Source organism: Heterocephalus glaber, unplaced genomic scaffold, assembly GCF_053883595.1.
Source record: "Heterocephalus glaber isolate CG9 unplaced genomic scaffold, H.glaber_assembly_v1.0 deba00001447, whole genome shotgun sequence".
Taxonomy (NCBI): domain Eukaryota; kingdom Metazoa; phylum Chordata; class Mammalia; order Rodentia; family Bathyergidae; genus Heterocephalus; species Heterocephalus glaber.
The window spans coordinates 5,008,340-5,033,180 of NW_028258299.1; the positions used below are offsets into that span (position 1 = coordinate 5,008,340).

The following is a 24,841-nucleotide window of genomic DNA, read 5'->3' on the forward strand; positions in this document are numbered from 1 at the left end:
ACCTGTAATAATCCTCCTGACTCGGTAGATGGCCACCATGCATGTGGGGGTGTCCATGCAGCCACTGCTGCTCCATGGCCAGTCTCTGCAGCTCAGCTGACTGGGCGTGCATGGCCTGCAGCTGGTGGGCTGCCGACATGGGGGGTGGGATGGCCCCAGGCAGGTCTCGGGGATAGGGGGTGCCTGTGGAGCACAGACACCTTGCTGCACACACAGCCAGGGAGCGTCCAGGACGAGGGCAGTGCACAGTGACCAGGAGAGGGGCCGGGAGGGCGCACCTGCCCAACTGCAAGGTGGAGCTGCCTTGGCAGACCAGAGCCACCGGGAGGAAGCAGGCTGCAGCAGCGCCCTGGCTGGCCCCCAAACCCCACACCCTTGCAGACAGTCCTCACTCCAAGCCTGCCTCGACCCCACAAGGACCCTGGCACTCGGAGGGTGCAAATCTATTCTTGTTCAGAGCAGACCCCAGCCAGCCTCCGGGGTGACTTACCGAAGACAGGGTGGCGCAGCATCTCGTGCTCGTGGGGGGGCTGACCCAGCAGAGGGCTGGGGAGGGTGCCGGGTGGGTAGGGGAAGCGAGCCAGGTGAGGGCCAGCAGTCAGGGGGTCAACCAAGGGATGAACTGGGCCTGCTGAGCCTAGAGAGGAGAGAGACCAGGTATGGCGCTCTCGGCATCTCTCCTCAAGTGGGTGAGTGACCCAGGACGGTCCCCTGGCCAAGCTGGCTGTACACACCCTCAACCTCTGGGCTGCTGCAGTCTCCTCTGCTACTGCCCACCCCTGACCAGCAACCCCTGGCCTGTGGCCCCTTGGGAGTGCGAGGTGGGGCAGCCTCTGCTGTGCCCTCCCTCCTCGCTGAGTGGGTCCCTCTAGCCGCCATCTGCACCACAGCCTGCCTTCCAGGCAAGTGCTGCCTCTGGCCCAGGATGGCTGTCCCTGGGCTGGCTGGTCTACTGGCCTTCAGGAGCTCCCCCTACATGACAACCCACAGCGTCTCTGGCTGGCCCAGTGCCATACTTGGACATCCCTTGCTCCAAAGGTCTCAAGGGCCTGTACTGCTTCCCAGGGAGCACCAACCGCTGCCCTTCGGCCTGTGCCCAGTCTAAGACTCTGGCCTCCCGGGAAGGCTGCTGCAGTTTCCTGGGCTCAGCTCTGAGAGCTGAGGCCTGGCTGAGCCCAGGGCTGCCTGCGCTCACACAGAAAGAACCCTGAGCGCCGGGTGCACACGGAAGCCCTGTCGGGAACCAGGGCTGGATGCAGAGTGGCACACCCTGCCCGTGGGCGTGTCCCCATTGCCAGCAGAGCACCCACCTTGGTGGAGGGGGTCCTGCTGGTGGAGGTGGAGGTGCGAGTGGATGTGGGAGTGCTGGTGGTGGTGCGGAGTCACATTGAACATCTGCAGCCGGGCCAGGGGGTCACTGGTAAGCGACGCCATGCGCTCGGCGTGGATGCGCTCGGCGGCCAGTCTGTCGGGGTAGCTCATTTCGGGCCGCAGCTGGGGGCCTGCCAAGGCCAGTCTCTCCCGCTCCAAGGGGTTCAGGCCCGGGTGGAAAGAGGCGAAAGGATGGGGGCCGGCCGAGGGCGGGATGGTGAGGGCACTGTGCCGTGCGAAGTGCTCCATGGGGTTGGTGGCTGGGTGCAGGGGGTCCAGCTCCGGGGGCTTCACCTCGAAGCCCGGCTTCATGCGCTCTCGCAGCTCCCGCTCCCGGATCTCCCGCTCCCGGAGCTCCCGCTCCCGGAGCTCCCGCTCCCGGATGGTGGGGTCCACGTTGTAGAGGCCGGGCATGTGGTAGGCCAGCAGGGGATCAGTGGGGTTCAGGGGCATATAGAAGGGGTGGTTGCGGTTGGTGGGAGACATGACGTGGGGCCGAGCGTACTCGCTCAGTGTCCGCAGCGCCGGGGTGTCGGGCCCGATGTAGGGGGGCACGGCGGCGATGGTGGTTGGAGGCGGCTCGAAGGAGGGCCGCATGTGGCCTGGACCGCTGAGCTGAGGGTCACTGAGGCGGCCTTCGTGTGCAGAGCTGGATGCTTTCTGCTGAAGGAGAGAGGGCGTGAGGGCGGGCTGTCCGAGCCTGGAGCTCCAGAGGCGCCTCGGCCCGCTCCGGCCCTCCACCCTGACTGTGGCCTGCTGTGAGGGCCCCGCCTGCACCTCGCCCTGGCGCCCCAGAGGGCCTGTGCCCATCTGTGAGCCTGAAGGCCAGAGCCCACTATGTGCCCTGCGCGGCATTTCCGGGCAGGTGGACACCAAGCCACCCCAGCAGCAGGGGTGGCCACGCCCATCGTGAGGACACCCCAGGCAGCCGGCTGCTGGACGTCGCCCTCTGCACGCCTGCCCAGCGCGCGGGACTCACAGCTGCCCGCTCAGCCTCCCGCTCGCGCTCCCGCTCGCGCTCCCGCTCCTTCTCCTTCTCCCGCTCGCGCTCCTCTCGGGCTTTCTGCTCTGCCTCCCGTTTGGCCTTCTCGATGGCCTCCTCCCTCTTCTTGGATAGCTTGGACCCAGCCAGAGGCATGAAGTACAGGTCTGTCCGTGCGCACGAGTTGTAACCCCGGTCCAGGTGCTTGTAGAACCTACAAAGGCCTCGTGAGGACTGGGGCGGCTGCTGAGGCCCCGCCCCGCTGCCGCGTGACACCTGTGGTGCCCACCTGCACCTGCCCAGACCCCCAGGAGCCAATACCTGGCAGACTGGCTGGCGTGGCTGGGGGTGTCCACCACAGTGGGCTCAGGGGACGGGCTCCGCGGTGCGGGCGGGGGGCTCTCGGGCTCTTCGGCATCATCCAGAGCCTCCTCCTTGATCTGGACAGCGGGGAGTGGGCAGGGCGCCCCCCCTGGCGTGGTCCCCCCTGAAGACAGGGCAGCAGAGCAGGGAGGCTGGGCAGAGGTGCTGGGGCCCGCAGGCGGGGTAGAGGTGGGTGGACAGATGGGTGGGGTGCCACCTGGGCCAAAGGGGTGCTGGGTGAAGGGGGCCTGCGGGGGCCCCTGGTGGAGGCTGGCAGGGGCATGGGCAGGGGCAGGGGGTGCAAGACCCTGGCTCTGGGTCAGCCCAGGGGGCTGGGCCGGGGAGGAGGGTAGGGGCTGGCTCTGCGGCATGAGCTGCAGTGGCGGGGGGTGGGCTGAGGGCGGGTGGTGTGTGGACAGGGAGCTGAGGGGCTTCAGAGCGGGAGGGGGCGGCAGGTTGGCATTCATGGAGAAGGGGGAGGGCCCGGAGAGGTGTGGCGGGTGCTTGTGGGCCTGCGGGGCCGGGAGCTGGGGGATGGGCGTGGTGGGAGGGGGCTTGATGTGAGGCATGGCCAGGGGCGCCGGCGGCAGGGGCTGCTCGCGGGGGGGCTGTTGAGGCTGCAGCCCCGAAGAGGCCGGGAGCTGCAGGGCGGCATGGGGGTGAGCTGTGGCTGCGACAGCCCCCAGAGGGGCCTGTGCCTGGGCAGCCTGGGGAGGGAGGGCGAAGGGCTGCGGGGGGCCAGGGTGCTGCAGCAGTGACCCTGCCTGCAGGCCATGAGGGCCAGGCGGGCCCTGGCTGTGCAGACCCGGCTGGGCGTGGGCCGCAGGAGTCTGGCCCACGGGCCCACTCAGCGGCTGCAGCGGGGGGTGTGGCGAGGGCAGCCTCGGAGGGTGCAGCACGGGCGCCTGCTGGATGTGGCTGAGGGTGGCCTGCGCCGCGGGTGCTTGAGACTGGTTCGGGGGCTGTGCGGCTGCCAGGGAGCCCTGTGGAGGGGCTGCAGTAGTGGAGGGCGTGGGTCCTGGGGTGGGGAGCTGGGCGGTTCCTGGGGGCGCTGTTGGGGGAGCCTGCAAGGCTGGGGGCTGGGCCTGCAGCATCTGCTGCTGAGCAGAGGAGTCTGAGTCACTCTCATTGTCCTGAGGGCTGGGGATGCTGGGGGACGTGCTGCGATTGTCCTGGTCGATGTCTTTGGGGTCACTGCTACCCTCATCGTTGACACTGCGACTATCCGAGCTCTCTCCCTCCCCTTCGGAGGGCGAGTTGGGCCGGCTGAGCTCCTGGAGCCAGAGGAAGAAAGAGACCATCAGGGAGCAGAGCCTGTGGTCCACGATGCTGGTGCCCGGCAACAAGGAAGCCAAACAGAGGTAGCAGCCAGGTTGGCCCCTGGGCACCAGGCCCCTTCTGACCCCTCTAGCTTCTCTCCTGCCCCACGCTGTACCCCACTGTCCAGGCCTGAGCTCCCACTCTCCCTGGACACAGGCCCTGCTCCCCGTAGAGGAGCACAGGGTAGGCTCACCTGGGTTTTTGTCTTCTTGGAGCTGTTCCTGTCGGCCTCCTCTGTGTCAGACGCCACCTTCTCCCGCTGGCGCTTGGTGCTCTTGAGAGGCGACGAGGCCTCCTCCTTCACCTTCTGCAGCGCAAGGCCGGAGAGGATTCCTGAAGGCCACTGGCTCCCTCACTCTGAGCTCGTCTCCCAGAAGCAACGGAGCTCCAGAAGGGGCCCAGGCAGGCAGGGACGGGTGCCCGCGGTGGGAGCACGCGGCTCTGCAGCAAGGAGCCTTCCCAGCCACCCGAACCCTCTGCCTGAGATACGGGTGTCCCCAAGGAGCAGCACTGGGGGCAGAGTGGGGCCGTCCTCTCTCTTGGCCCTGGGCCTCCATGTGCAGCCCTGAGGCCAGGCTCCCACTCCCCAGCCCCTGACCTTGGCAGACTTCTTCACTGTCTCTGTTTTGCTGTCATTGCTGGAGGTGCTGGCAGCGCTGGGGGAGGTGCGACCGCTGGAGCGGATGTCTTCATTGATGGGAGAGGCAGGACCATCGGGGCTGGCGGGCTGCTTCTTCCGACCACTACGTAGTGTAGACATCTAACCCCAAACCAGAGGCTGGTGAGGCTGGAGCCCAGGCCCACGTGCACCACCCAAGCCCAGCCACAAGCAGGAGCCCCAAAGCAAGTCTTTGCAGCGGTAAGGACAGGTGGCCGGCGTGTTCCTCCCTGTGCACGCAGGTCAGCCCGGGTCCTGGGAGTAGGATGAATGGGCAGCTCAGGCAACAATGCAGGAGCCATTCTCAAACCCAAAGCACCTTCCCGGGCACCGTCCTGACCACTGTGATGGAGACCAGGAACAGGTAGGAGGCCCGCTGGGCCCCTACCCTAGACACACAGGTCATCTTTATTCCACACATCGCCCCCTCTCCCAACCTAAGCAAAGCAGAGCACTCCCATCAAGTCACTGACAGGATGGGAAGTGACAGAGCTAGAGCTTCCAATGCTGCAGCTCAGGCCACAGCACCTCCCCCATTCCGCTCCCTCAGGGCCCTTGTGGAGGCTGGCTCACTTCTCCCAGGCAGCAGCCAAGCTGCCTGCAGCCCTAACAGGACAGGAGGGTGGGGAGGGTGGACAGTCCCACCTACCCGGGAGTGCTAGGGGGAGGGAGCCGTCAGCATCCTCAGCCCTAAGCCTGGAAAATCCTCTCTCCACAGTTCTGCCCCTTTCCCAACCCATGAAACAAAGCTTCTTTATGAAAAAGCTAAGCAGTGAGCAGAGAAATGTACCAGGAGTTTCCAAAACTGGATCAAATGCCTGGGGAAAAATTAAAAGGAGCTTGCAAAGTTAATATAGCAGAAATGTGCCACACTGGGGGTGACTGACCAACGGGGTGCAGGGGTTCTGAGGGACCAGGAGAGCTGGCACTGGACGAGACCAAAGTGCTCTCTAGAGCGAAGTCAAGGTGTGCAGGCCACTGGCCCTGACCAAGGAAGACCTGGCTCCGCCAGGGAAGGCAACTCATCTCTACCTTTTCCCTTACCCAATAATAGTTACCGCACTGTAAAAAAAAACAACAAAAACCCACAGCCAAGCTGCCACCTTCAGGGAGAGGTCTGTTTCTCAACCTCACACTGGGCTCTTTACTTCTGCCCACAGCACCCATGAAGCAGAGCCGAGGCTGGGGACTCACCGAGCCCCGACTCCGCCGCGTCCTCATGCTATGCTTCCCACCGAGCCCATCGTCCTCCTCCTTGACAGGCTTGAACATGAACGGCGGGGGGTCCACCGGCTTCTCGATGGGTGGCAGCTCGCCGTACTTCTTGAAGTGGATGCGGCAGTCGGTGCAGAGCAGGATGTTCTCCCGGCCCCCGTGGTGCCAGTCTTTGGAGGCTGCATGAGGGCAGGGTGCCAATCTCAGAACCACCTCTCCCAGGGTGCCCGGGGGGAAAGGGCCCTTCTGTGGGCTGGGGCTGATGCTGCTACCACAGAGCACGTGCAGAGGACTTGTGCAAGCACCCGTGACTCAGACAACCCAGGGCCAGCAAAGGCTGCAGGGAGTCCACTGCCCTCTCTTTGGGGAGCACCTACGAGGAGATGCCAGTGCCTCTGCAGGAGCCCCCAACCTTGAGCACGTCCTTCCTAACCATGCTGACAGCTAAGCAGGGGAGCAAGGCTGTAAGGAAGCCTTCCCAGCACAGGGGAAACCTCCAATCGGTCAGTCTCTGTCAGGTTTCCCATCTGACAGGCAGTTTTGGGCACCCTAGGAGTGGACTGAGCCCCAGCCACCCCCAGGGACGCCATGTTGCCACTTACTGGTGGTGAAGCAGTGGCGGCAGGCGTACCCCTTCAACTCCTGCTCGCTGTCCTCACTGTCGAAGTCATCTTCGCTGGCTGAACTCAGGTCCACTGCAGAAGGCAGGCACAAGAGGGGAAGAGGGTGTTGTGGCTGTATCTAGCTGTCCCCCCAAAGCCTCATGTGATCATAGGTGGGGCTTTTCGGAGGAGGCTGGATCTAGGGTATGTGGTGCTGGGGTTAAACTGTGGGATGCTGGGATTAAAGGTGCATGATTAATAAATTTGTTCCCTGATTGGCTAAGCATAGCTCGGGGTGTGGATAATGGGAAGGCCCACCCTGGGCAGGTAGCCTAGAAATTAAAAGGAGAGGCTTCTTCTTGCTACCTTCTGCCTGCTGTGAACTGTTTCTCCTCTGTGATGCCCCTCTGCTCTGCCACCCTGCCTTGGAGCCAGCAGATTATGGACTGAAACCTCTATACACTGTGAGCCAAAATAACCCTTTCCTACTTTAACTGTGGGGGTCTCAGCAATGAAAAAGGTAACTAAGATGGAGAGACACTGTCATGCTCGGCCAGAACTGGGGCCACCCCGGGGCCCCATAGGAGGAGGCAAGAGCTCTGAATTCCTCAGGCATGGTCACCAGAGCTTTCGAGTGAGGGGCAGGACTTGAGGACCCACCCTGATATCACACCTGAGTTTCTGGGTGGCAGGCACTGGTGCTCAGACTAGAGAACCTAGACTAAGAAAAGTGTACCCACAGTGGCTTCCCTGGCACATCTGGACGTCCTGAGGAATTCCGCCCCTTGATTCTCACCAGTCCTACTAGGTGACCCCCAACGCTGTTGCTAAGTGCAACACAGGGCAACCCCAGGTGAGGTGTTCTGGGCCAGGGCAGAATGGCAAAGCGCTTCTGCTATGTTCCAGGTGTGTTCTCTGCTTGATTGGCTTTTTTCTTCTTCCTAGTACCGAGGACTGACCCAGGGCCATTCCACTGAGTCCTTATTCAAATTTTGAGACAGGATCTCTGTAAGTCCTGAGTGGCCCAGGCTGGGCTCTAGCTCAGGATTTTCCTGCCCCAGCCTCCCAGAGTGCTGGGATTACACACTGGGCCACATCCTAGTTTTTAGGAGTTACAGTGTACATTGCGCTGGGACTGGGAAGAAAAGCTTGGCAAAGCAGGAAGAAAAGGAAAACCACCAAAATGCAAGTGTGGTGAGACCGCACTCACACAGTGCGTCTTCTTCCGCTGAGTGGAAATCGCCTAGGCTGAGGCCCTGAAAACCTCAGGCCACAGCCAAACTGACATTCTCGTAAAAACTCAAAATGATTGGAAATATTTTATGTACAAATCATTTTTAAAGCTCTCCCTACTGAATCCCCCAACCTCAGGTCAGTACTACACTGGGCCAGGCTTCACGCACATACACACACACATGCCCCGCAGCGCACTGCTGGGTCCTGGCCCACATGTGGCGTGACCCCCATCTCCCAGCACAGTGCCAGGGCCCCACTTACAGAATTCACTGGAGGGTGGTCTGGAGGGCGTGTTGACCGGTGTGGACGCAGTCCGGGTCTTAATCCTCCTGAACACAGCCTGCCTGCGGTGCCGGCGATGGGCTCGGGAGCTGGCTGCTTCGGGGGTTTTCTTCCAGTAGTAATAGAAGGTGATCAGCTCCCCCTGCACAGAAGGCCGGCTGTGAGGGAGTGTGCAGAGAGGGAGGGGTCCCCCGGACACAGGAGACAGGGCAGCAAAGGCAGCTGGGAAAGAGCGGGACCCCGGGGCGGCGCCAGTGAACTCCCAGGCCCCGGTGTGCGGAGCCCCGAGAGCCCGGGACTACATGCAAGGGCACAGCAGCCATGAGCAGCCCGCCAGCTCACAGCAGGCAGCTCAGACACAGAGTGCACTTCCGCTGTTGCTCTTATCTTTTCCTCTCTCTTTGGCCTACGTTTGCTCTACAGACCCAGTTTTCCCCTTACTCCTTTAAGTAAACTTTTGGGACTGTTTTTGGCTGGGCAAGAAGGACCTGAAATACTTCTAACTGGTGAGCCGCTTCTCAAGGAACTACCCCACACCACCACACCTCTGCCAGGACAGGAAGCGGGTGGTAACCGCTCTGCTGGAGATGAGAACAAAGCCTGCTCCCAGAACTGTGGGAAAGGGCCAAGTGTGCCCAAGAAGCCCACCTGAGCCAGGTATGGCGGTACACACCTGAAATCCCACCACCTGGGGAGGCTGAGACAGGAGGACCACAAGTTCAAGCCCAGCCTGGGAAACTTAGCAACTTAGCCCAGCAGAGCTCAACTTCTAACATCAAAAACTCACCCTCACCTGGTATTTGCTGGGTGCATACAAGGTACCAGACACCACCGCTCCTGGCCTCTGGGAGTCCCAGCTATGTGACTGTGAGTACAAGTCAGTGTGCATTCAGGTGTGAACAGGCAGGGTATGCACAACATTCTAGCGAAATCACAAGTGTGCAGGGAAAAAGGCCCTACCCTAAGAACCAGGTCTGCAGCCTTCCGCTCCACGTGAATGCCCATAGCTGGGGCAGGAAGTCCCGAGGGCCAGGACTGGGCTGGATAGGAAGACAGAGGCCAGAAAACATCACCTGTCCCCAGGTCAGCCTACACGGTGCCCAAGAGCTGTTCTGTCTGTGGCCCTGCACAGCGGGAGGAAAGGCGCCTCCCTGAAAATACAACAGATAACACTTTTTACTAACGGGCACTGGTGGCAGCCCTGTCCCCACAGGGGTCCCGCAGACACCTGTCTCACAGGCACGAAAATGCTCATTCACTTAATCCTGGCTGACTCAAGGGCAACTTCTTGAAACAAACGCCCCAAGAAAAAAGTCTCGGTACCCAATCCTAGATCACGTTACTCTTCCCTCACTGAATCAATGGCAGACTCCCAGAGCAGAGCACCATCGTGCCCTCCTCAAGCCGCTGGCTCAGGAAGGAGACGATAAAAGAGAAGGGAGCCAAGGCCCAGCTGGAAAGAGAAGTGCTGGGAAGACTGCAAACACCGGGCACCAGCACCCACGGTGGACAGAGTGTGGAGCCAAGCCAATCCCTCAACAGCCCCAGGGCAACTGCCTTCGAACTTCATGACAAGAGCAGTGAGCAAATCTCAGGCTGGGAAAAGGCCTCTTTACACAAGGAAGGCAAGGAAGGCATACATGCCGAGCTCTTCCTGCATGGAGCTGGACTTCATGCCGGTGCATTTTCTAAGCAGGGGTTTGAAAAGCAAGACCGACCGGGCCTTCAGAGCATCTAGCGGGTATCTCACAGAGCCAGGGATGTGTTTCAACCTCACCCAGCGCTTAACAAAATGCTGCTGCCTGCCAACACCAACCAGGTCGAAGAAGCATTGCCCCAGTCAGGGCGAGGAGTGAGACACTCAAATCCACGCAGGCGCGCCTTGGTTCTACAGGGTGGTACTGAGCGACAAGGGAAGGTGTCGAATCTGCCTCTGGATCTGACATCTTTGACTTGTACTTTTGCACAAATGTGGGCTACTCAGTGGTGACCAGAGCATCCTTAGCCTGCCTAGCTCCTGCCACCCTACATCCTGCCTTCCTGACTGGGAAGACTCACCAGCCTGCGGGGTGGGGGTGGAGGCAAAGAGACTTTGCTCCGTGGGCAGAAAACTGAGTTGGCCCTGGCTCTGCAATGAGGAAATAAATAGAAAACAAAATGCAAGGCAGGTCACAGCCACCTTCAGAATCCTCACTTAGGTATCAGACCAGTGACTGGTCTGATAGATCACAGCCCAAGGCCAGACCTGAAACAATGAGGAAAACCCCACAGTACTTCCTTCCAGCTCCTCCTCTAGCCTGAGTCATTTCAGGGGCCAATGAGTGACAGAAACCTGGGACAGCAGAGGAAATTCAAAGCTTCAGGAGACAGAGGGAAGGAGATGGGGGCAGGGAATCAGGTGGGAAAGTGCTAGCTGGGTCTCTGCCACAGGTGCTGAGTTTGTGAGCTCTGTCTGAACCAATATGCCTCACGCAATTACAACTTGATCACCTCGACTTCTCAAATAGAAATGTTCTCAAAAGGACTCCTATGGTTTAAAAGATGGTATAACTTGCAGATTTAAGCTGCAGAAGCCAGGGTTCACTGAGGCTAAGAAGCTGGCCTCGTGCCACACGACGGACAGAAGAGAGGTTGCAGGAAAGCCAGCTGAGCACTTTCCACTTTACACCTGTGCTGTGCCCATCAGCAGGTGAGAAAATCAAGACTGAAAAGGAGCTTAACACTGAAATCTAGCCCAGCTTTTTGTCAGCATCTAAGTCACAGATTGTACACAAGAACAAGGAGTTCAGAACAGATTTCATCAGCTAAGTGCCAAGGACCAAACTGACCAGGCAAAGGGACCTATCCACAGGTCTGAATTCATTCTCAATGAGAAAATGAAAGAGTACAGATTTAACACTCAGGAAGGTAAAGGAGTGACTTGAACTCAGAAAGTGGTCACGTCCCTCTGTCTCTATTACGTTAGGCAAACACCCATCATACGACCCAGCAATTCTACTTCTGGTTGCTTGCCCCAAAATAAAAGCATGTTCACATAAGACTTTTACACAAACGTTCAAAGAACTTTATTCTCAACAGCTCCAAACTGGAAACAACACAAATGACTATCAGAAGGAAAATGGGTAGGGCCGGGGATTTAGCTCAGTGGTTCTGCTGCCTGCCTTGATAATGCAAGGCTCCTGTACCAAAAAAAAAAAAAAAAAAAGGGAAGGCGAATGGGTAACTCAATTGTGGCACAACCACCGACTGGAATACCACTTGAGTGATAAAGACACTGCTGATACAATAATGTGGGTGAATCCCCACTGAACGAAAGCAGCTAGACCAAAGGAAAGGAGAATTGATATGATTTCATTTTAGAAAAGGCAGGTCTGTAATCACAAAAAGCAGTGGGTGCCTTGAGCCTGGAGGTGGGGACAGGAAAGAGCTTGCAAAGGACCCAAATAAACACTGGGTGATGGAAATCATCTATAAATCGACATTGCTCTCCTATTTATCTGGATTATACAGCTGTCAAAACTTACAGAAGATGGGCCGGGGATTTAGCTCAATGGCAGCACACTTGCCTGGCAAGCACAAGGTCCTCAGTTTGATCCCGGTACCAGAAAAACAAAAAACTTACTGAAGAGTGCGCTCAGAATGGGTACATTTTTATCAGGTAACTACCACACATGGCACATATATCAATTACATGTCAATAAAATTGATGATACAACAACAAATCCAGGCCGGGTTTTATTAGCTGCCTCTCAACCACTGTAATGTCTACCAAGGGATTAACATTGGAATGGAGCGGATCTGGGAGGATTAGAGGCAGCGTATTGGTGTCTGCATGGGTGGCTAGGTCTTGAGCACAAACAAAAGAGCACATTGGGGGAAAGCTTTGGTTCTACAAATAGGGAGTGAAGCAGCTTGCAGCCTCGGTAGGAATGAAGTCAACTGAACTTTAATCAAACATGCATAGTGCATGCGGCAGAGGCCTGCTGCACATAAATTCAGGAACAAAAGCTGTTGCAGAAATCAATAGCTTACTGAAACATTAACAGAGGCAATCATTGATCAAAAGGCAGCTCCACAAAGGCAGCCTTGCAAATTAGCTCCTGCTTCTGCTTGAGAGCAAACACCAAGGTCTAAATGTTGTCCACTCGAATCGCCTTGATCATTTTGTTCCTTATGCTCTCACCTCGTCTCGCAACATGGCCTCAGAGCCAACATACCTGACAGCTCAGCGCCGTCACTGCACCCAGCTCGAGGAGCTAAACTGGGCAGAGCCAGGGCCCAAAAGGGAGAGGGGCGAAGCCGTCTCCAAGGGAGGTGCTCAAGCCCACTGGGCCTGTGTTCCACTGCTTCCCCAACTCCTTCTCTGTTCTTTTTTTTCAGGGGAGGGAAGGGAACCAACCCCACAGGTCATAAGCAAAAGGCCGCTAGCAGAAGAGCCCCACTCGCAGCAGCAGGACTCCAACCTAGCACAGGTATGCACAGGTACACACAGAGCGGGGTAGGAAAATAAGCGCCATCAGGTCCCTGGGCTTTACATGAAAAGGCAAGCCAGAGGAAGGGAGCCCACACTGAGGCCTGGAGAGAGGACAAGATGAGCTGCCCAGGGCAGTGCTATTGGTGGGTTGGGGAACTCAAGGAGAGAAGCAAAGTGGGGCAACTCAGTGGCAGCCTGCTACCTCCTCACCACCACTTGACTTCTACGCCGCCCCTCCCCCAAGTCAGCCTGTGGCCATCAAGGTCACTCCCGCCAAGCAGAACAGTCGGTGCTCCTCCACTGCTGGGCCAGTCTAGGACGCCGTGACGGGGACCAGGGCTGCCACCTCAGAGGCTTGGCAGTGCGGTCCAGGTAGGCAAGTGGGGGGTGCAGCCAGGAGCTGGCAGCCCTGCTGCAGGCAGTGGCCTGACAGGTCTCCTTCTTGTCTTACAAGCAGCTCCGGGACCTGCTGGCATTTAGTGAGACACAGCACTGCCTGCAACACCGCTGCTATTTAACTTCCCTCCGGCTCTGCAATCCTGAGAAGAGGGCACCTAGGACTTGTCCCGCCCAGCTTCTTACTTTCTGTAAGAGATGCTACACATCTTCTTTCTTCAGGGCCTAGCGGTGGCAGTGTAGAGCAGGCTGCTGAGGAGGGAAAGCCCAGGAAGCATCCTTCGAATCAAGTGTGCAGGGGCAGACCTCTAGCTGGGTAGTTTAGCACTAGCTCCTCAGACAGGACCTGCTGGGAGGCTGCTATGGAGGCAGGAAAAGGTAAGCCAACTGTGCCTGTCCCCTAGCAGAAGCCTAAGGGTACACCCGAGAATGGTCTACACTGTTTTATAACTGTAACATTGTCATCACATCACCCAGAGAAGTCTATGGTTACCTCCTGAGGAGGGGGCAACGGAGTGAAGATGAGGTACCAGGGACCCCAGTACAGAGCCCAGGTGTGTGCAGCCTGGCATCTGCTATCAGGATTTTTCTGTACAAATCAAGAAAGGCCTCTGCCTTTTGGAAATGACCCTACACACCAACAACCACCTTTCAGTTCAGTGCACAGAAAACGGGCCATTCACTTCCATTCTCACTCGGCTCAATGACCAGCAACACAGGGTGGTAAGAACCCTGGGTCTCCAGCTCTGTCGGGGAAGGCCTGTGTCCTGCCTCCTCACGTGCAGGGCATGCCAGGCAGGCAGGCAATGGACAGCTGCACCCATCTTGTTCACCACCAAGGTTCCAGCAGGCAGGTGGGACTAACAAGGCAGGCTGGAAGCTGCCCACAGACAGTGGGTTATGAACGAAGCCTCTTTCTAACTAACACTGTCTTACAGGTCCCTTCAAGCCACCTGCCCCCAGCAGCTTGGCAGACCATCATCCCCTGAGGGACAGGTCCCATCGAGGGGCAAGGCTAGGGAATGCACACCTCTACATACACTGCACACAGGGGCTAGGAGTTAGCATTTAGAAGAACTCTCAATTCTTTAAGACATGATTACCTGTTCTTACGCTAAATATGGATGTGTAGAGAAAGCAGCTAAATAATTGCTATGCAATCTCTTACATCTCAGCACTCATGTGCACTGAGAATCAAAATGCTGTTCCTATGCCACAACTGTACTGACAGCAATGCCCTTCGCCATCAGCTGCTCCTTCCTTGGTGGTACAGGAGACAGCGGCAAAAGCCCCAGCTCATTACTGGGCAGACTGGAGATCTACAACTGGTTTTAAATGTGTGTTTTCCTGGGAAGTAAATGTTCAAGCAACAGGAATTACAAAACAAGGACCCAAACAGAGCAGGGGAAGGAGAGACAGATAAGGAGCACCTGCTCCCCAACCCCGGGCAGAGGCGGGGCCAAGGCTGTGCAGAAACAGAGTGCCTGCAGCCCGGTCTCCTGGCCACACTGCTCCTACGCAGTGCTCCGAGGGGCAGCCCAGCTGGCTCTCTGTCTCCCTACCTGGGACTCACAGCTGCTTTGCTTCTTGGCAAAATCTATGAATTCATGGGTAGTGAAGCAAGTCGGTGAAGTTTCCTGGCACTGAACCCTATGCAGGTTATTCTTTCTTCTCAGTCCTCGGCAATTCAAAAGCTGGACGGGGCAACCGCTCAGAACATTCGAGGCGAGATGCTGGGCCGGGGCAGAACCACCAGCTATGTTTGGGTGCAGCCACCTTTCACAGGTCTTCGTCCAGCAGGTGACTGGTCGTCCTGCAGTAACGACTCCGGTAACTAAAGCAGTGTTCTCCTGGGCTCCTCCTTTTGTTAACCAACCGAGTTGAATCCCCTAATCTCTAAAGGAGCCTGACACTGTCCGCAGCTCTCTTGCCAATCATTAACCACCTCCTCTGTGGTCTCCAAGTGCATCTGGGAGAACGGTGATGCACTCACTCGGAGGCACACTGTACAGAGAAGCTGCATTCTGCAGCCACGGCCTCCTAACATGCCACCAACTGGAAGCCCAGCAGTGGGGAGGTGGCCTGGTTTTTTTGGGAAAGGCGGAGGAAAGGGAGGGAAGAGGGAAGATCTCCTGGATCGGATCTGACCTGCTGTAGACAAGACCAGAACGAGACGCCACAGAGATTTTCCCAACCAGGTACTCTTTTTAAGACTTAAAAACAATAACCCCTAATTGGGCAGGTCAGAAACTTTTTTTTATTTTTGGTACCAGGGATTGAACTCAGGACCTTGCACTTTTGAGGCAGGCAGCAGCACCACTGAGCTAAATCCCCAGCCCTCTAGAAACTTTTTTTAAAAGTTTGCAAGTATTACCACCACATTTATATAGTGCAAAAGAACTGAAGCAGCCCAAGATATTTTTCTTTGAAACCTGAGTGGCACTGAGGTTCCCTAAACTCCGTTTTCTGGGCTGCTAACTTGGCCGGCCACCTGCCAGTCCTCCAGTGGCCCCACAGATGGTGCTCCACCCTTCCCTGGGCTGGCCCTGTCCTCCGGCCAGAGGTGAGGCAGGTCTTCCCTTCAAAGCCCAGCTCTTACTTAACCCCACTACTTCTCTAGGCCATGAGAGGCTCCTTGGGCCCATGGAATAAAGGCCTAGCTGCTTCCTCACCCCTTCCCGATCCGTTCCTTTGTCCCCAAAGCCTTTTCCACTGCAGCCCCCAACTTGGCCTTTGGCTTATGACAAACACCATGGCCGGTCAGTTACTCCTCAGTGCTTCCCTTCTGCCTGCAGGCTGCAGTCAACGCATCCCTCACCAACTCCTCCCTCAGAGTGTGGGTCCCAGTCCAAGTCACTGTTTAAGGCTCACTTCTTCACAGCCAGCACCCCTTCCCCAACCACCAGAAGCCACCATGATGCTGTGCTCTCCCTCCCATGCCCACCTCTCTCTGGGGCATACTGGCTTGCCTCTGGGCCGTAACATGACAGCAGTCCGTATCCATTTCACCTGCAAGAACTCCAAAGGTCTAGGACAACATCTGGACTACAGTAAGTAGTAACACCTTGATGGAATAAGGATTTTCTGAGAATCAAAATTCACCTGAAATTAACTCTAAAAGGACAAAAGTTGTGAGAAATACTAGACAGAGGATTGCCGACTTTATCTTCCCAAAGAAAGTTATGGTGGTGCCTGTCTCTAATCTCAGCACTCTGGGAGGGTGAGGAAGGAGGATCCAAGTTTGACCCAAATGGACAACTTAAGGTTTTTTTATTTTTTGTACTGGGGATCGAACTCCGGTCCTTGCGCTTCAACTTAAGGTTTTAGTGAGACTCTGTCTCAGAATTAAAAATAAAACGGGTAGGGATGTAGCTCAGTGAGAAGGCCCTGGGTTCAATCCCCACTACCAACAAGGGAAAAATAAAAGAGAGAAACATTGTATCTCCCCCAAAAGCACAAAAGATAGACTTAATCTCCAAATAAAGAGCTGCTGAATTTGATTGCATTGAGAGATAGTGCAAAATGACTACTCTGTTCTCATTTCACTTCTCATGTGCCAGCATCTGTCGGAGCTGCAGGGTGGGGGAGCCACTGTCACGGTCTCCTTCGCTCGGTAGCTCTGTACAGCACCAGGCTCTTCTCCTGGGCTAGGAAATCTGAGCGCCAGAAACACATACTTTCCAGGTCAATATATTTAATCGTCACAGAAACTCTCATAGATAAATACCTTCACTGTCTCTGCTTTACAAAGGAAGCAACGAGGCAGAAACGAAGTCACGTGACCAAGCCCGCCCGACTTCAAGCGGTGGCAGCCCTGAGGTCTGGTCCACAGCCAGATGCTTCTAACCAGTCTGCTGGGAATCACGGTTAGAGTGCTCAGAGGCAGCAGCCCTCGGACTTTGTAAAGCCAGGGGCTCATGTTCGAGTTGTCCTCAATCTCTGAGCCCAACACGATAGGAATTAAACCTCTTACCCAGACCTCCAACACTCGCTGCTGAAGAGCAGCAAGACCAACGTGCAGACTGCGGCCTTCTCACCCCAGGGCAGAACCTCCATCACCAGCACCCACGAATTACAGAACTGCCTGTCTGAACTGACTTCAAGATCAGAGATACACCCAGGAGACACAAGAGCAAACTAAGAATTCCACACAAGCCTAGCTAGGCAAGTTATTTTTTGCTTTTCACATCTCGAATAAACTATGTAGACTTAAGAGTTTGAACTGTCAGCCAGGCATGGAGCAGCACTTGTGGGCTCATCACCAGGCCTCAAGCAAGCCACCAGCTTAGCCACAGGAGAGCCCCAGCAGGCAATGCATACCCCTGCCATGTGACAATGGGCAGATTCACCTGCCTCTGGAGCCAAAGCAGCGATGCCTACAGAGTGTCTGAAGACACAAGACCCCGCCAAGAAAAGACTCACACATGCTTAACTCCTCCTAGCAGTCTATGTAAAAGCAGTGGCTTCAAACGGTTCAAACCCGAGCAGGTGCTCAAGGGCACCGAGGTGAGTCCCCCGAACCTCACACCCTTCTTGTCAAGCACCAAATCCACCTGCTGATCAAGATATAAATAGAAGATTCTTCCACTTAACCAAAAGCAACAATCTTTAAAAAGAGGTAAAATACATCCTGAGGCTATCACGAAATGGTCTGAAGTGCAGCCTCTGTCTCAGATTTCCTGGGCAACCCTGACACAGCAGCAAGACCTAACACGGAGCCACACAGAACCCTTTCTTTTCTCTCACTGAGCCGTTGGTTTAAATGAGACTGTTAACACTTTAAATGTAATAATGCCAATACCAGGAACCTTGTTTTCTCAAGAGACTTCCCAAGCCCCAAGATCCGTTTGTTCACATTGGGTCCTCCCATCCTAGCTGAACACTTCATTATTCCCTCAATTAATTTTACTGGAATTCAACAACAGGGATTTCACCCTGCTGGTTCTATTGCCACATCACCTTTTAAAAAATGTTTTTGTTGGGGCTGGGGATTTAGCTCAGTGGTTCTGCCACCTGTCCTGCAAGTGCAAGGACCCGAGTTCGATTCCCGGTACCAAAAAAAATGTTTTTGTTGTTTGTTGTTCCTGTAACAAAACCACAATTTCACCAGCAAGAGTGAAGAAAAAGCAAAGTCATAAAACTGTTAAAAAATCACCTTTCTTCACCTCGTAAACATTTTTCTATTATCAGCCATTCATTATATGTGCAATCTTATTATCCCTGCACAGTGTCAAAATGACATCCGTCAGGGTCACCCTATAAAATACACATTGGCAATGTAACATTTCATGATGAGAGGGACGAGAGATGAAGGATGCGTGCATTTAGCAGGATGTTTTAAAGGGGTCATCATTTATATCTGCATTTCCGAGGTGATCACTGAATGACAGGGGCTGGAGGGAAATGCATTCTGAGCTCAGAAAGGACAGTTAGGAGAAGAATGTTTTTGTATTGGAAGCCTGTAATGACTGCCAGGAAATGAGAACAGCTACTCTTAACAACACTGCTTCTTGTATTTTATGGATTTTTATGGATGCAAAGCAAATTGTCATGTAGAATCCATTCCTGCAAGCTGGATTTTAAAATAAAGGGGAGAATTCCTCATTACAAAGAAAGGAAGGAAAAGGTATTTAACTTCTTCACAGCATGACCTTGGTTTTATAAAAGGAGAGGCAAAAATTGTTCTTTACAGCCCCAAACCAGAATCACACCATACTCTCTTCTCTTAGATGTGAAATGCCCCATCCTGAATTGGGGGGTTTAATCTAAGGCGAACACCTTTGGAAAACCCAACAAGCCTGCAAACCAAACCTGTGCTCACCTGTGCTCTCGGCTCACTGGCCAGGCCAGAGCGGTGGTTTCAAAGGGCCTTTCAGCATCAAGCCCCAGGGCAGAGACAACAACCACACCATCTTCAGGCTCAGCTGTGCCCTCTCAAAATTCATGTTCCTGTCCTAATCCCCACTACATCAGCATGTGACCTTACTTGGAACTGGGTCTTTAAAGAGGTAATTTGAGTAGGCCTTAATCCAATGCATCTGGTATGCTTCTAAGATGAGATCTCGATATAGGCAAGACAGTGTGAAAACACTGAGAGGCCAGTCTTCTGCAAGCCAAGCAGAACCCGGCTGATGTTTTGATCTTGGGTTTCTAATCTCCAGAACTAGAGACAAACTCCCATCTGTGGTGTTCTGTTACAGCAGCGGCAGTGTCCAACACACATGCCTGTGGACAGGACTTCCTGGTGGGCTTCAAGGAAGAAGATCTTCGAGAAGTGAGCAGGGCTCGAAGGGCTGGCCACTGAGGGGAGACCTGAGTCTACTGGGGACAGAACAGGTGCTAAAGGGGGGCGGTGTGGGGAGCTGGTAAGGTGAACAGGCACCAGAGCTGGCCAACCCCCTCAAGTGGGAACCAAAGCTCCCAGCTCCTTCCAGCAGCTCTACATCGCAAATGCTGTGTATACGACCCATGAGAACCAGTCCAACCCAGGACACCTCTTGGTATGGAAAAATCTCAAGACAGCAGAGTCACCTGAAGGGGGATGGCACAAAGGAAGACAGCCCTAAGACGGACAAGCAGCTGCCTTCAGAGTACAGAGTAAGCAGCACAGGAGAGCCATGCTCCATGAGGCGTGTGGTGGCTCAGCAGGCACCCCGAGAGGCTGCACTCGGGAGTGGAAGGTCATGCAGCCTACACTTCAGGACCACAGGCCTGGGAGGCCCTCTACCCCTCCGGGTCACTCATACAAACATTCACAGCCGAGTGTAAAAGCACACACCGTCCAAAACCACCAGAGGTCTGGGTTGTAACTCATGGAAATACTGTGGATTCCCTAATGGGTGTCCTCTCCCAGTCCATATCTAGGTCCTTGAAGCTACAGTCACGGCTGACTGGCTCCTCCACAGGAGTTCCACGAAGCGTGCAGATGGCTCTGCCACTTGTGCAGGTGGGGCACACACGGAGCCTGTCAGGACACGCAGGCGGTCGCTTTCTAGGGACTCTGTTACTCAGCTGTTTAGGGAAGCTGCTCCCTTAGCGACACCTCCACCCCACAGGGAGCCACAGTGGGAAGATTACCCAGAGGAGAGCCAGGATATTTCTTGACCATTTAATTTGCATCTCAAAAATGCCAGGAGGCTGAAGATCTGGAGCAAACTGCAGGGTACAGAAGGCTCTGGAGCCAACTAGGGTCATCTCCCCAGTGCAGTAAGCTGCACACCTTAGATGTGACAATTTTACAATCCTGACAACTCATTTGGACTCAAGTCACCGCTGTGACAGCTGTCTTTCCTCTGGCTCACTCCCCCACCCCCTCTGAGGCAGCGACTGAGACCTGAAGGTGCTCCTGGCCTGTCTTGGGAAGCAGTTTTGCCTTCAAACCGTGTGTGGTGAAGGCTCCTCTCAGGCACGAGCTGCCGTACACAAAGCCACACAGAGGAAGGGGTGCCGATGGATGACCTCTGCATTCTGGCTGATCACACCCGAGGATCCCAGCCACAACTCTCCGCAAGTCAACAAACCTCATGAGCTCAACAGCTCAATTTCCAGATGCACAAAGCTTCAGAAACCGACCTTCCTCTAGTTCTGCTTCCCTTCCCAACAGGGTCAAACCCTGTGCAGGGAAGAACTGCAGTAAGTATTTCCCTGAGCTAGAGTCCGACCTGAGCCGTGGCCAAGCAGCCGCAGTGTACCCGACAGAGGAGCTGAGGTGAGGGCAGAGTGGCACTGCCAGAGGCCCCTTCAGAGCCCACCGCCTGCCACACTTGCCCTTGAGCCCTGCCTCAAAAAATGGACAGGTGGCCTTTCCCATGCATCCGGGCCCAGGCCCCTTCTCACAGGTGCCACACGCCACTCCGGGTCCATCTGCTGTGACCCCAGCCGTCCTCCGTGTCTCGTGACCTCTCACGGTCACGCTCTCTGACTCACTGGGGAGAGTATCTGTGACTCTTTCCCTGTGCTCAACGCTCTCGCGCTTAGTGGGACAGTGTTGTGGCTTATACATCACTCAATTCTCCTGTTTTCCTCCCACCTGGACTCTGAACTGCACATGATCAGGGGACATGCCCTTCCAAACCTGGGCTCCTAAGCACTAAATGCAGAACGCCTGACACGAGACAGGCGCTCAGTACCTGCTCGGTTATCAGAGCCAAGATGTCTGGCAGGCATTCAGGTATGAGAATTACACCCCACAGGGGAAACAGAAAGCGGAGAAACCACCACTGATGGTCATGAAATGACAGAACATCCTTCAGTGGAGCTTTTCAAAACTAAGGTGAATGTAAGTCGATGGAAATGTACTGTGAGAATCCAGGTTGGGTTTCCATGGGACTTGGTTTATGCATTGAAGTAAGAGGTAACTGTCTCGATCCATTTAGTTACGCAGGACTGCTTTCAAGGATAAAAATGATTTTCCCATCCCCAGGGACACTGGGATGTGACATGAGAACAAGAGCTGCACCAGCAGAGCTGCTGGTGTACACACTGATGTGCACCAGGAAGTCGCTGGAGCACGTGCTGTTTCTGACAATCCGTGAGGACCCATGCAAGCCTCGGCTCGGTACTGCCACAGGGGCTGATCTGCCGTGGGTTATGAAAGCTCCATGGTCCATGACACTGGCACAGAAAGACTAAGCGCCACTGTTCTGAGGCTGAGTGCTTCCTGCTTTCCAGCTGTGTGTCTCTTCTGGACCGGTCCTGGATGCACTAGAGAAAGCGGCTGTAGTCAAATCTTCCTCTGAGGGTTTGTGCAAACACAGGCCCAAGGTTCAAAAGCAGCAGAAAAGCACCACACCCTTGAGTTGAGTGTACTGAGGCACCCTGGGTTCTTTGTGCAGGGCCAGGCAAGAGTAGGATGTATGCAGCACTCCTGTGGACTCACGCCAGATGTGGTGGCACACACTTGTAATCTCGGCTCTCTGGGAGACTGAGGCAGGAAGGTCTCAAGTTCACCCCAGCCAGGGCAACTTAGTGAGAGACCTTGTCTCAAAATAAAAAAGGGTTGGGGATTAGCTCAGTGTGAAGGCTCTGGATTGAATCCCCAGTACTGCAAAACAAACCTGTCAGCTGACCGGGCAGTGCTCCGAAGCACCAGTAGTACCATATCTCTGCCTGTGGCAGTGTTGATGCCTCTAACAAGCCGGGCTGCAGCAATCTCAGTCCACCTGTGCACCCGAAAGTATCCTAACATCTGTAGAACCAGGTGGTGCTCACAGCTCCTTCAGAGAGGAGGAAGTTAACTTCCCAGCCAAGGCCTTGGCAATGTTAAATGAGTATGGGTGTGTGTGTGTAGAGGAGTATGCTGCTGAGAAGATGCGAGAAAAAATATTACCAATCATTGACTGTCCACCCTTTCCCAAATGGAGTTTTTTTTTTTTGTACCAGGGATCGAACTCAGGTCCTTGCGCTCCAAATGGAGTTTTTTAGCTGAACCACAAAACTCAGAAGATGATTCAGAAAATCCTCCCCAGAATGGAACAGTAGTGCCATCTGTGATGATGCACAGAAAAGCCACGACTACATTACATACGACAGGTGCTGTGTGTGTCTGCCAGAAATCTCGACCTGACACAACCCAGGTCAGTGCCTACTGCTGCAGATGATAGTGCCTTGCATGTGCCACTACCCCGTGTTTAGCATGGATCAGAACACCACCTTGAACCCCATGCACTCCTGGAATCCAGGAGCCCAACACACAAGCCCTCCCTGGATGGGTCCCTGCTCCTGCAGAGCTGTCTTCCAGGCCTCCACTTACTACGTGTCCATGGAGGGCTCCTTACCTTTCCTTACCTTTAAGATAGGCACAGTTCAACATTATAGCTGCTTTCTGTATGGGGTTGTGGTTAGAGTGTGTAAGGAGCCTGGCACATACGCCCAATAAGTAACTGACATGACGGGAAAAGAACAGAAAAACTCAGAACTAAGTTCATCTCAAAGGACTATTTTAATTAACTGAGCCTAAATCTTCTAAGAAGGCCTCTGTACCTAACTTCCGTCCTCTATCATCCCCCGCCCCCATTACTGGCACGTCACATGGCAAAGAATCGAGGGATGCTGTGTAGGTGCTTAGGCAAGGTCAACGCTGAATCAGTGACAAAGGAGGTCAGTGCTCCCTGAAGATCCTGACCAGCATGAGCAGAACAGAGCAGAGTAATACAGCCAAACAGTGCTGCTGAGGGCCTCTGTCCAGTGCCAGCTTCCACTCTGACCTCGGGAGCAATAGTATCACTCAACTTCCCAGAGGGAACAAGAACAAAGTGCACCAGCCCCACACTTCAGTGCTGCACAGACAAAAGGTTCAGCATGGAGAACTCACGAAGTCCTGTTCCTTCATTTCATAACACCAGAACTCTCCTCTTAGGTGTCAAAGAGTATATATTTAGGTTAAAAATGCTATCTACTTGCAGTGCATTCTATTGCTAACCTTTAAAAATACTCTCTTATGATAATGTTGACACACCTTGAGTGTCACAAACCCCAGAACAAAAAAATGCTGGCTTAGAGCACTAACTCCTTAAGTAGAGCGTCTAAGTCTCTTCAGCAGTTTAAATCAGAAACCGTCTGCTTTCTGATGCTGAGCTGAGGATGGGAAAAAGAACAGGCTGCCGCAACATCCCAAAGCCTCAGCGGGGCATGGCTGTGCCCTGGCCATGCTCTGCTCAGTGAGCAGGGGCATCCGAGCTGGGATGAGCTGGGATGAGCTGGGATGAGCTGGATGGAGCTCAGCCTCCAGCTTCTAGGCCTCCTCCTGCCATTGCCTGTTACTTAACTGTTCCAGAAACGACTGAAAAAGAAACCAGACTCCATGTTTGCCAGAGCCATGTCTTCACTTCTGAGAAGTCCCAGCTAAACTTTCAGGATGAGAGCAGAATGCGGCTAGGCCTAGCCCAGGGGGTCCTCTGGCCAACCTGTGGCAATCACAGAGTACTCCTCAACCCCAGCAAACCACAGTCTCTCCCACAGCAGTCCCTGACCAGGCCCTCTTGCCCAAATGCTCCCCTAGAGCCTGCCCAATAGCAGTCCTCCAGGGCTATTTCTGCCAGCCACTGACATCTGTCTCCCTTTCCCCTATTCCTACCAAGACGAGGTCAAGTGTGGCCCTGGGCCTATGCTGCTCTTTAGAGAAGACAGAGGCAAATGCAGGCCTTGAATCGTTCTAATTATATCTTAGAATTTAACAGGGTCACTGTGTAAAGTAAACCAAAGTCCATTTCCTCCGTAAGTAAATGGCTAAACAAATCATCCCAATGCCTGTCAACCCCTGTCCGCCTGTGTGCCCTCAGGGCCACGTTGCTTCAGGAGGCCTCACGTGAGTGAGTCAAGCACTACCTCGTGCTGGGTGCCTGAGTCACAACTCATCCAAGGAAGATCCTGGTCCCACTGCTCACGGACAGGCTCACGTGGAGTCTGAAATCCTGCTTAGGGTTTCTCCACAAAGGGAATCTGGAATTCCTTATATCCCTCCACCCAGGAAATGTGGACTCCACCTAGGTAGGGGAGGAACACAGACAAATTTAATGTGTACTTCTGTCTCAATTGCCCAAAATATAAGCTATTGGAGAATACTTAGGTACTGTGGTTAACTATTCTCTCCTTACAGATTGTTCACACAACTCAAAAGACAAAAATAAAAATAAATAAAATTATCATTGCATCTTGTATTCTAGTGAGAAAACAGAGCCTAGAGAACGCAGGAGTCTCTCGTTCTAAACCAAGAGATACTCCCCACATCCAGGCATCACTAAGAATAAGAGCATTCATGAGGTCCCATGAAGACCCGCAAGCTGCACAAACAAGGCCTCCCTCTCCACAGGACCGCACTCCAAAGCCAGCTGAAGCAGAACCCCAAGGTCCTCTCCTGAGGTAGGGAACTGAGCTCTGGACCCAGGTCTGTGGGCTTGGACTTTGAAGCAAAGTGCATCTCCAAGACATAAGATAGGAGACAC

At 54.7% G+C, this 24,841-nt stretch overlaps 1 protein-coding gene across 12 annotated transcripts in view; it reads right to left on the reverse strand.

Annotated features, from left to right (window-relative positions):
• The window catches only part of Rere (arginine-glutamic acid dipeptide repeats), a 385,951-nt gene that overhangs the window by 2,686 nt on the left and 358,424 nt on the right, over nt 1-24,841 (reverse strand). For 10 of the 12 annotated variants that reach the window (XM_004863671.4, XM_087214426.1, XM_004863673.3 and 7 more), the window contains 10 exons: nt 8,009-8,171; nt 6,512-6,604; nt 5,889-6,088; nt 4,635-4,796; nt 4,230-4,343; nt 2,675-3,990; nt 2,351-2,567; nt 1,311-2,034; nt 491-637; nt 3-183 (listed from right to left, as the gene is read on the reverse strand). In XM_004863671.4, coding sequence (XP_004863728.2) covers nt 3-183; nt 491-637; nt 1,311-2,034; nt 2,351-2,567; nt 2,675-3,990; nt 4,230-4,343; nt 4,635-4,796; nt 5,889-6,088; nt 6,512-6,604; nt 8,009-8,171 — 3,317 coding nt within the window. The remainder of the gene's footprint in view (nt 1-2; nt 184-490; nt 638-1,310; nt 2,035-2,350; nt 2,568-2,674; nt 3,991-4,229; nt 4,344-4,634; nt 4,797-5,888; nt 6,089-6,511; nt 6,605-8,008; nt 8,172-24,841) is intronic. The other 2 variants (XM_004863672.3, XM_087214427.1) reach the window with 1 other exon arrangement.